Raw genomic sequence first — 12,939 nt, forward strand, 5'->3', positions numbered from 1 at the left:
ATAACAACTGAAGCTAGACTCCATGTTACACTTACTAAAATGGGATTCCTAGGTTGATATAAACTACCTTTTTCTGGGGAGTATATACTACGAGTTGGACTACTGGTTTAGATCTTGAAGGTCTTTGTTTACCGGATCCAAGTTCTCTTGTGCTTTTCATGACCATCATGTTAAGTGCATTAGCAGAGCATAGTTTAAGATGATAAACTATTGTGGATATAGAACCAATTGAACACCATGTATTAATATAACAAAGATAATCAGGGTAATCTGGTATCCTTCTTGGCATAACGTTGAAACCAAGTATATGCATAGGGATGAAAATTAATAAGATACTACCTAAGAAGACTACAAACCAGATGCTTAAATATGGAGAAGCACCGGTATTTACATGGAATAGATTTACAGTATCTCCGAACATATCTCTTGCTATAGAAGATAAAGCCACATATAGTAGCTAGTACTGCACCAAGAGATAATACGAAATGGAAATGAGCTACAATATAGTATGTATCATGTAGGGCAATATCCATACCAGCGTTACCCATAACTACACCTGTAGTACCACCTAGAGTAAACAATAGGATAAAACTAAGAGCAGCCCATAGATCTACAGTTCTTGTAGTTGTATGGCTAGCCATATAGGTACCTAACCAGTTGAAAATCTTAGTACCGGTAGGAATTGCAATCATAATAGTCATAGCAGAGAAATAAGCTCTGGTATCTACCTCTAGACCGACTGTCATCATATGATGTGCCCATACTAAGGAACCTAGAATAGAAATACAACCCATAGCTAAGATCATAGATTGTCCACCGAAGACAGATCTAGCAGCATACATAGATAATGTCTGCGAGACTACACCAAAAGCAGGTAAAATTAGAATGTATACCTCTGGATGTCCGAAGAACCAGAATAGATGTTGATAAAGTACACTATCACCAGAATACATAGAATCATAAAATTCAGTGTTTACGTGTAGATCAAGAAGGATCATAACTAATCCACCAGTAAGAATAGGTAGAGTGAAGACTAACATAAGGGCAGTAAATATGATAGCCCAGATATATAGAATATAGTTCTTAGCACCAGCATTAGAACCCATGAAGACGCAAGTACCAAGGAAGTTAATAGAACTTAAAATACTACTAATTCCTAGTACTGCAAGACCTCCGATAATCCAATCAGTTGCCTCTGGATTTAACACCATCAAGCTAGTACTTAGTGGAGGATACATTGTCCAACCAAGACCACTACCAAACTCGGAACAAATACTTTGAGTTAACAACACAGAACCTAATGGTACTAGAAAATAGGAGATCGCGTTAGTTCTTGGGAAAACGACTTCCGAACCACCAATATATATTGTACAAAGAAGTTACCATATCCTCCGTACAAAGCAGGCATTAAGAACATAAAGATCATAGCTAGGCCATGTATCGTTATTATCACATTATAAGTAGCTATCGTCTCTGTACAAATGATCCGCGATCCAGAACTGTATAACTCAAATCGAATAAACAAAGACATTATAGTTCCTAGAATACTGAAGATGACTCCGGTTATGAGATACAGACAACCAAGTTCTTTATGATTGCAGTACACCACCACCCCACTGGACTGCTTAAGACAGCTAAAAGTGTTGGATTTCAATATCCTACTACATTAAGATTATTCCACATCGGTTATGTTCTAGGCGTAATATATGGATTCTTGTTCTCACTCATCTTAACAGCGAGAGAAAACTACTACTCAGATGCTAGTCTAATCAGTAGCATCGTACTTGGAGTTATCATCTCTGAGACAGGATTATTTATCAGCTTTTTCTGGGGAGTATATACTACGAGTTGGACTACTGGTTTAGATCTTGAAGGTCTTTGTTTACCGGATCCAAGTTCTCTTGTGCTTTTCATGACCATCATGTTAAGTGCATTAAGTATAGTGGTATCCAGCGTATATTTGAAAAACCAACATTTGTATACAAGCTGTACGAATATCATGACATTCACTTTGGTAGTCGCCTTCTTAATGTTAGTCTGTACGGAATACTTAGGACTATCTCTTTATATTAATGATAATGCATTTGGTAATGGACTTTTCATCTTAACTGGTATACATTTTAGCCATGTTATTGTTGGAGCTATCCTTGTATTCTTCACTCAAAGTATCTATAGTTCTTTAGTTACTTACATGCCTACAAGCTCTATAATGCTAAGCAAATCTAAAGGTATGTTATGCAAGATCTTTACAGAACCATTCACTATTTTATATCTACACTTTGTAGAAACCATGTGGATATTAATCCACATTACATTCTATCTCTAAATCATATAACGGTCGTAAGGTACGCCGGGGATAACAGGTCAGATAATATTGGGAGTTCTAATCCTCGGATTGTATCAGCACCTCCATGTCGGCTCATTACTCCCTTGTTATTGAACAAGATTCAGTTAGGAACGCTAGTTCACCGTCAGATGTAATACGTGAGCTGGGTTAAGAACGTCTGGAGACAGTTTGTTCCCTATCTACCATATTATCTAATTGGTTTAATTTTCTTACAAACGGCTTTTGGTTTGATTGAATTATCGCACCCAGATAACTCCATACCAGTGAACCGGTTTGTAACTCCGCTTCATATCGTACCTGAATGGTACTTTTTAGCATATTATGCGGTGTTAAAAGTAATCCCATCCAAAACCGGTGGTTTGTTAGTATTTATGTCCTCTCTCATTAACTTAGCTCTTTTATCTGAAATTCGAGCTTTGAATACTCGAATGTTGATACGACAACATTTTATGACTCGAAATGTAGTCAGTGGATGGGTAATTATTTGGGTATACAGTATGATCTTCTTGATTATTATTGGTAGTGCTATTCCACAAGCGACTTATATCTTATATGGTAGATTAGCTACTATCGTATATCTTACTACCGGATTGGTTCTATGCTTATACTAAATCAATAGTTATAATGACTACAGCTTCCAAGCAAACATGATTACCGTGATATTGAAATCCAACACTTTTAGCTGTTCTTAAGCAGTCCAGTGGGGTGGTGGTGTACTGCAATCATAAAGAACTTGGTTGTCTGTATCTCATAACCGGAGTCATCTTCAGTATTCTAGGAACTATAATGTCTTTGTTTATTCGATTTGAGTTATACAGTTCTGGATCGCGGATCATTTGTACAGAGACGATAGCTACTTATAATGTGATAATAACGATACATGGCCTAGCTATGATCTTTATGTTCTTAATGCCTGCTTTGTACGGAGGATATGGTAACTTCTTTGTACCAATATATATTGGTGGTTCGGAAGTCGTTTTCCCAAGAACTAACGCGATCTCCTATTTTCTAGTACCATTAGGTTCTGTGTTGTTAACTCAAAGTATTTGTTCCGAGTTTGGTAGTGGTCTTGGTTGGACAATGTATCCTCCACTAAGTACTAGCTTGATGGTGTTAAATCCAGAGGCAACTGATTGGATTATCGGAGGTCTTTGCAGTACTAGGAATTAGTAGTATTTTAAGTTCTATTAACTTCCTTGGTACTTGCGTCTTCATGGTTCTAATGCTGGTGCTAAGAACTAATATTCTATATATCTGGGCTATCATATTTACTGCCCTTATGTTAGTCTTCACTCTACCTATTCTTACTGGTGGATTAGTTATGATCCTTCTTGATCTACACGTAAACACTGAATTTTATGATTCTATGTATTCTGGTGATAGTGTACTTTATCAACATCTATTCTGGTTCTTCGGACATCCAGAGGTATACATTCTAATTTTACCTGCTTTTGGTGTAGTCTCGCAGACATTATCTATGTATGCTGCTAGATCTGTCTTCGGTGGACAATCTATGATCTTAGCTATGGGTTGTATTTCTATTCTAGGTTCCTTAGTATGGGCACATCATATGATGACAGTCGGTCTAGAGGTAGATACCAGAGCTTATTTCTCTGCTATGACTATTATGATTGCAATTCCTACCGGTACTAAGATTTTCAACTGGTTAGGTACCTATATGGCTAGCCATACAACTACAAGAACTGTAGATCTATGGGCTGCTCTTAGTTTTATCCTATTGTTTACTCTAGGTGGTACTACAGGTGTAGTTATGGGTAACGCTGGTATGGATATTGCCCTACATGATACATACTATATTGTAGCTCATTTCCATTTCGTATTATCTCTTGGTGCAGTACTAGCTACTATATGTGGCTTTATCTTCTATAGCAGAGATATGTTCGGAGATACTGTAAATCTATTCCATGTAAATACCGGTGCTTCTCCATATTTAAGCATCTGGTTTGTAGTCTTCTTAGGTAGTATCTTATTAATTTTCATCCCTATGCATATACTTGGTTTCAACGTTATGCCAAGAAGGATACCAGATTACCCTGATTATCTTTGTTATATTAATACATGGTGTTCAATTGGTTCTATATCCACAATAGTTATCATCTTAACTATGCTCTGCTAATGCACTTAACATGATGGTCATGAAAAGCACAAGAGAACTTGGATCCGGTAAACAAAGACCTTCAAGATCTAAACCAGTAGTCCAACTCGTAGTATATACTCCCCAGAAAAAGGTAGTTTATATCAACCTAGGAATCCCATTTTAGTAAGTGTAACATGGAGTCTAGCTTCAGTTGTTATCTGATTGGTATTGCATGCCTGGTGACTTAGAATATGATTCTTATTAATGGAGCACAGTTCCCTGGGTATCCAATCCATTGCTCTGCCTTGGGCATTGAAACTAACCCACAGTTCAACCCTGATTATAAAATCCAGTAGACTCATGTCCTTGTCGTTTATATAAATCTATTAATGCTTGTCAAGTTCCTTGTATCTAGTGTTGATGTACAAAGACGCTCCTTGTTCCACTACCTAACCATAATCTATTGTTCCAGATATTAAGGAATGTACGCTTCATATAACTACACAACGTTATGCCAAGAAGGATACCAGATTACCCTGATTATCTTTGTTATATTAATACATGGTGTTCAATTGGTTCTATATCCACAATAGTTATCATCTTAACTATGCTCTGCATTAAGTATAGTGGTATCCAGCGTATATTTGAAAAACCAACATTTGTATACAAGCTGTACGAATATCATGACATTCACTTTGGTAGTCGCCTTCTTAATGTTAGTCTGTACGGAATACACGATCGGATTCTTGTTGGCCTGGCACCTGTTTAGTAACTGGATGAACGCTTTTTACGCCTGGTATGCATGGATAATACTCGACTCTTCTATAGTTAACCGCTACTGCTGGGACTGTATATTATGTACTTACGGTAGTACTATCAAGCCTCTTCTTCAAATAGATTTCATGGAAAACCTAAAATTCGCATGTTTGATTGACATTTAGCCGCTAATATACAATCATCCAAGATATATTTATCTATCGCAGGTTCGGTCTAATGTCCCGTTATACTATATAGATCACATGGCTTCTGGTACTTTGAGATCATGCTAACGGCGAGAAGGGAAGTGTGTTTCAATAACTAGCTGAGTGCTTGTACGATAATTATATCAATGCAGTACCAATTAAGGCGTGTAGCATCTCCTATGCTCCTTAACATCACAGCTATGTCGAATTATCGCACCCAGATAACTCCATACCAGTGAACCGGTTTGTAACTCCGCTTCATATCGTACCTGAATGGTACTTTTTAGCATATTATGCGGTGTTAAAAGTAATCCCATCCAAAACCGGTGGTTTGTTAGTATTTATGTCCTCTCTCATTAACTTAGCTCTTTTATCTGAAATTCGAGCTTTGAATACTCGAATGTTGATACGACAACATTTTATGACTCGAAATGTAGTCAGTGGATGGGTAATTATTTGGGTATACAGTATGATCTTCTTGATTATTATTGGTAGTGCTATTCCACAAGCGACTTATATCTTATATGGTAGATTAGCTACTATCGTATATCTTACTACCGGATTGGTTCTATGCTTATACTAAATCAATAGTTATAATGACTACAGCTTCCAAGCAAACATGATTACCGTGATATTGAAATCCAACACTTTTAGCTGTCTTAAGCAGTCCAGTGGGGTGGTGGTGTACTGCAATCATAAAGAACTTGGTTGTCTGTATCTCATAACCGGAGTCATCTTCAGTATTCTAGGAACTATAATGTCTTTGTTTATTCGATTTGAGTTATACAGTTCTGGATCGCGGATCATTTGTACAGAGACGATAGCTACTTATAATGTGATAATAACGATACATGGCCTAGCTATGATCTTTATGTTCTTAATGCCTGCTTTGTACGGAGGATATGGTAACTTCTTTGTACCAATATATATTGGTGGTTCGGAAGTCGTTTTCCCAAGAACTAACGCGATCTCCTATTTTCTAGTACCATTAGTGAACTCTTTTGGTCTGATCCTAAGTACGCAGTGAGCTAACTAGATACAAGGAACTTGACAAGCATTAATAGATTTATATAAACGACAAGGACATGAGTCTACTGGATTTTATAATACAGGGTTGAACTGTGTAAAGATCATTGTGTTATGGTTCTATCACAAACCATTGAGATTACGAAGTTATGGTTTTGGGCTCGTGAGTGTCTCTCAATAACTAGCTGAGTGCTTGTACGATAATTATATCAATGCAGTACCAATTAAGGCGTGTAGCATCTCCTATGCTCCTTAACATCACAGCTATGTCGAATTATCGCACCCAGATAACTCCATACCAGTGAACCGGTTTTGTAACTCGCGTTCATATCGTACCTGAATGGTAACTTTTTAGCATATTATGCGGTGTGTAAAAGTAATCCCATCCAAAACCGGTGGTTTGTTAGTATTTATGTTATCAACATGTCAATGAAATATCAAACAACGGATGAAACTTATTTGGTTAACATAACAACACTAAGAAGGTAAAGCTGGATTACGTTTCAAACTTTACACTGGATACGTTTCAATGTTAACTTACTAAATACCATGGGAGCGAAAGAGAATCTAATATGTAACTCCGTTCATGGAAATCAAAAGAGCTTTCACTGATTGTATTTATTGAAACGTGATTAGTTCACTAGCCACACGATCCGGTTTGTTTGGGAATAATATATCCCTATTTTAAGGATTGATATGTGCTACAATAACACAGTCCGGTACCGAAGTCGAAAACAAGGTAGTTGATGGTGAACAGTGGGCTGAACAAAACCTTTTTATTGATTATGCCTGACTTTTAGTCCCGAGAAACTACAGTTCTGCCTTAAACTGAGGAGTCAAGTAGGTACAAACCGTACAAGGATTAATTATGTCCATCTGTGCATCTAAGTTGAGACTATCGGTTATATATTTTAGACGCTAACTTCCCGGCTAAACTTTGACTTATTAAACCAGCCTGGGATTCATAAAAGTACTATGTATGGTAAGATTGAGCGTGAACATTGGATGTCACCATGGTTATAGTTACGGTACATATATAAAATCTACAGTACGATTTGAGATTTGTTACGTGACGAGCGGTGTGTTTAAGACTAGTTTACATGCGCTCATTTTAATATGTAGTTATTTAAACGAAGTTCTATTTGTGCTAGCATGGTTTCGAGAACACACCAAATTTCCATGAGTCTATTCCGGGCACACCTCGTCTTTTATCGGTGTGCTCTCAATCTAAATTCATCTTATAACTTTTGGTTTCTTAGTTGCAATTACCTTTGTACTCCAAATAATTACAGGTATCACTTTAGCGTTCCGATATACTTCTGAAGCATCTTGTGCATTTGCTAGTGTTCAACATCTAGTTAGAGAGGTAGCAGCAGGATGGGAATTTAAGGATGTTGCATGCAACAACTGCTTCTTTCGTCTTCTTGTGTATCTTAATACACATGTCTCGAGGTATGTATAACTCCAGCTATAGTTATTTAACTACTGCTTGGATGTCTGGTTTAGTTTTATATCTACTTACTATAGCCACTGCTTTCCTCGGTTATGTACTACCATGGGGACAGATGAGTTTCTGGGTGCTACAGTCATTACTAATCTCCTTTCTCTCCAATACCATATTTAGTACCTTGGTTACTCGGTGGATACTATGTATCTGATGTAACATTAAACGATTCTTTGTATTGCACTTTATATTACCTTTTGTAGGTTGCATTCTAATTGTATTACACATCTTCTATTTACATTTAAATGGTTCTAGTAACCCTGCAGGTATTGATTCCGCACTTAAAGTAGCCTTCTATCCTCATATGTTAATGACCGATGCTAAATGTCTATCCTATCTAATTGGTTTAATTTTCTTACAAACGGCTTTTGGTTTGATTGAATTATCGCACCCAGATAACTCCATACCAGTGAACCGGTTTGTAACTCCGCTTCATATCGTACCTGAATGGTACTTTTTAGCATATTATGCGGTGTTAAAAGTAATCCCATCCAAAACCGGTGGTTTGTTAGTATTTATGTCCTCTCTCATTAACTTAGCTCTTTTATCTGAAATTCGAGCTTTGAATACTCGAATGTTGATACGACAACATTTTATGACTCGAAATGTAGTCAGTGGATGGGTAATTATTTGGGTATACAGTATGATCTTCTTGATTATTATTGGTAGTGCTATTCCACAAGCGACTTATATCTTATATGGTAGATTAGCTACTATCGTATATCTTACTACCGGATTGGTTCTATGCTTATACTAAATCAATAGTTATAATGACTACAGCTTCCAAGCAAACATGATTACCGTGATATTGAAATCCAACACTTTTAGCTGTCTTAAGCAGTCCAGTGGGTGGTGGTGTACTGCAATCATAAAAGAACTTGGTTGTCTGTATCTCATAACCGGAGTCATCTTCAGTATTCTAGAATATAATGTCTTTGTTTATTCGATTTGAGTGAACACATAAGATCATCGAATTTAACGGTATGCTCCTGAAAGTAACGGTACAAGCTGTAAACAAAGGACTCCTTAACTTAAACTGAGGAGTCAAGTAGGTACAAACCGTACAAGGATTAATTATGTCCATCTGTGCATCTAAGTTGAGACTATCGGTTATATATTTTAGACGCTAACTTCCCGGCTAAACTTTGACTTATTAAACCAGCCTGGGATCATAAAAGTACTATGTATGGTAAGATTGAGCGTGAACATTGGATGTCACCATGGTTATAGTTACGGTACATATATAAAATCTACAGTACGATTTGAGATTTGTTACGTGACGAGCGGTGTGTTTAAGACTAGTTTACATGCGCTCATTTTAATATGTAGTTATTTAACGAAGTTCTATTGTGCTAGCATGGTTTCGAGAACACACCAAATTTCCATGAGTCTATTCCGGGCACACCTCGTCTTTTATCGGTGTGCTCTCAATCTAAATTCATCTTATAACTTTGGTTTCTTAGTTGCAATTACCTTTGTACTCCAAATAATTACAGGTATCACTTTAGCGTTCCGATATACTTCTGAAGCATCTTGTGCATTTGCTAGTGTTCAACATCTAGTTAGAGAGGTAGCAGCAGGATGGGAATTTAGGATGTTGCATGCAACAACTGCTTCTTTCGTCTTCTTGTGTATCTTAATACACATGTCTCGAGGTATGTATAACTCCAGCTATAGTTATTTAACTACTGCTTGGATGTCTGGTTTAGTTTTATATCTACTTACTATAGCCACTGCTTTCCTCGGTTATGTACTACCATGGGGACAGATGAGTTTCTGGGGTGCTACAGTCATTACTAATCTCCTTTCTCCAATACCATATTTAGTACCTTGGTTACTCGGTGGATACTATGTATCTGATGTAACATTAAAACGATTCTTTGTATTGCACTTTATATTACCTTTTGTAGGTTGCATTCTAATTGTATTACACATCTTCTATTTACATTTAAATGGTTCTAGTAACCCTGCAGGTATTGATTCCGCACTTAAAGTAGCCTTCTATCCTCATATGTTAATGACCGATGCTAAATGTCTATCCTATCTAATTGGTTTAATTTTCTTACAAACGGCTTTTGGTTTGATTGAATTATCGCACCCAGATAACTCCATACCAGTGAACCGGTTTGTAACTCCGCTTCATATCGTACCTGAATGGTACTTTTTAGCATATTATGCGGTGTTAAAAGTAATCCATCCAAAACCGGTGGTTTGTTAGTATTTATGTTATCAACATGTCAATGAAATATCAACAACGATGAAACTTATTTGGTTAACATAACAACATAGAAGGTAAAGCTGGATTACGTTCAAACTTTACACTGGATACGTTTCAATGTTAACTTACTAAATACCATGGGAGCGAAGAGAATCTAATATGTAACTCCGTTCATGGAAATCAAAAGAGCTTTCACTGATTGTATTTATGAAACGTGATTAGTTCACCTAGCCAACACGATCCGGTTGTTTGGGAATAATATCCCTATTTAAGGGATTGATATGTGCTACAATAACACAGTCGGTACGAAGTCGAAACAAGGTAGTTGATGGTGAACCAGTGGCTGAACAAACCTTTTTATTGATTATGCTGACTTTAGTCCCGAGAAACTACAGTTCTGCTTAAACTGAGGAGTCAAGTAGGTACAAACCGTACAAGGATTAATTATGTCCATCTGTGCATCTAAGTTGAGACTATCGGTTATATATTTAGACGCTAACTTCCCGGCTAAACTTTGACTTATTAAACCAGCCTGGGATCATAAAAGTACTATGTATGGTAAGATTGAGCGTGGACTATCGAATGAAACAATGTGCTCCAACGCTAGTCTAAGTCTCTAACATACCTTTTACCTACAACTGTACGGAACGTAACAAACCTCCAGGCAAAGAACTTGGTATTCTGTTCTAATTCCCGTGGTAAACACAGTCAACGAATGGCGGAAGGAGCATTCATATGTTATGCAGTGTCTTAGGAGAGATACTCTAGATTTAGCATTCATCTACAGCTACGGTAACTGTTGTGTTTAAATAGCGGTTAACCTTTCCTTTTCCTTACGTACTCAGGGCATGCAATACCAATCAGATAACAACTGAAGCTAGACTCCATGTTACACTTACTAAAATGGGATTCCTAGGTTGATATAAACTACCTTTTTCTGGGGAGTATATACTACGAGTTGGACTACTGGTTTAGATCTTGAAGGTCTTTGTTTACCGGATCCAAGTTCTCTTGTGCTTTTCATGACCATCATGTTAAGTGCATTAAGTATAGTGGTATCCAGCGTATATTTGAAAAACCAACATTTGTATACAAGCTGTACGAATATCATGACATTCACTTTGGTAGTCGCCTTCTTAATGTTAGTCTGTACGGAATACACGGATCGGATTCTTGTTGGCCTGGCACCTGTTTAGTAACTGGATGAACGCTTTTTACGCCTGGTATGCATGGATAATACTCGACTCTTCTATAGTTTAACCGCTACTGCTGGGACTGTATATTATGTACTTACGGTAGTACTATCAAGCCTCTTCTTCCAAATAGATTTCATGGAAAACCTAAAATTCGCATGTTTGATTGACATTTAGCCGCTAATATACAATCATCCAAGATATATTTATCTATCGCAGGTTCGGTCTAATGTCCGTTATACTATATAGTCACATGGCTTTGGTACTTTGAGATCATGCTAACGGCGAGAAGGGAATGTGTTCAATAACTAGCTGAGTGCTTGTACGGAGGATATGGTAACTTCTTTGTACCAATATATATTGGTGGTTCGGAAGTCGTTTTCCAAGAACTAACGCGATCTCCTATTTTCTAGTACCATTAGGTTCTGTGTTGTTAACTCAAAGTATTTGTTCGAGTTTGGTAGTGGTCTTGGTTGGACAATGTATCTCCACTAAGTACTAGCTTGATGGTGTTAAATCCAGAGGCAACTGATTGGATTATCGAGGTCTTGCAGTACTAGGAATTAGTAGTATTTTAAGTTCTATTAACTTCCTTGGTACTTGCGTCTTCATGGTTCTAATGCTGGTGCTAAGAACTATATTCTATATATCTGGGCTATCATATTTACTGCCCTTATGTTAGTCTTCACTCTACCTATTCTTACTGGTGGATTAGTTTATGATCCTTCTTGATCTACACGTAAACACTGAATTTTATGATTCTATGTATTCTGGTGATAGTGTACTTTATCAACATCTATTCTGGTTCTTCGGACATCCAGAGGTATACATTCTAATTGTATTACACATCTTCTATTTACATTTAAATGGTTCTAGTAACCCTGCAGGTATTGATTCCGCACTTAAAGTAGCCTTCTATCCTCATATGTTAATGACGATGCTAAATGTCTATCCTATCTAATTGGTTTAATTTTCTTACAAACGGCTTTTGGTTTGATTGAATTATCGCACCCAGATAACTCCATACCAGTGAACCGGTTTGTAACTCCGCTTCATATCGTACCTGAATGGTACTTTTTAGCATATTATGCGGTGTTAAAAGTAATCCCATCCAAAACCGGTGGTTTGTTAGTATTTATGTTATCAACATGTCAATGAAATATCAACAACGATGAAACTTATTTGGTTAACATAACAACATAGAAGGTAAAGCTGGATTACGTTCAAACTTTACACTGGATACGTTTCAATGTTAACTTACTAAATACCATGGGAGCGAAGAGAATCTAATATGTAACTCCGTTCATGGAAATCAAAAGAGCTTTCACTGATTGTATTTATGAAACGTGATTAGTTCACCTAGCCAACACGATCCGGTTGTTTGGGAATAATATCCCTATTTAAGGGATTGATATGTGCTACAATAACACAGTCGGTACGAAGTCGAAACAAGGTAGTTGATGGTGAACCAGTGGCTGAACAAACCTTTTTATTGATTATGCTGACTTTAGTCCCGAGAAACTACAGTTCTGCTTAAACTGAGGAGTCAAGTAGGTACAAACCGTACAAGGATTAATTATGTCCATCTGTG

General features: G+C 37.0%; 2 protein-coding genes across 2 annotated transcripts; both read left to right on the forward strand.

Annotated features, from left to right (window-relative positions):
- Positions 1-1,300: 1,300 nt before the first annotated feature.
- BESB_051220 (uncharacterized protein) lies at positions 1,301-2,958 on the forward strand (the record flags this gene model as incomplete). Its single annotated transcript, XM_029363557.1, has 3 exons — positions 1,301-1,303; positions 1,544-2,014; positions 2,515-2,958. The coding sequence occupies 3 exons, from the start codon at positions 1,301-1,303 to the stop codon at positions 2,956-2,958; spliced, it is 918 nt and encodes a 305-aa protein (XP_029214983.1).
- A 2,094-nt stretch (positions 2,959-5,052) lies between these two features.
- BESB_051230 (cytochrome b) lies at positions 5,053-5,990 on the forward strand (the record flags this gene model as incomplete). Its single annotated transcript, XM_029363558.1, has 2 exons — positions 5,053-5,168; positions 5,606-5,990. 2 exons carry the CDS (start codon positions 5,053-5,055, stop codon positions 5,988-5,990), a joined length of 501 nt encoding a protein of 166 aa, XP_029214984.1.
- Between the last annotated feature and the right edge of the window lie 6,949 nt (positions 5,991-12,939).

Source organism: Besnoitia besnoiti, assembly GCF_002563875.1.
Source record: "Besnoitia besnoiti strain Bb-Ger1 chromosome Unknown contig00038, whole genome shotgun sequence".
In the NCBI taxonomy this organism is placed as follows: domain Eukaryota; phylum Apicomplexa; class Conoidasida; order Eucoccidiorida; family Sarcocystidae; genus Besnoitia; species Besnoitia besnoiti.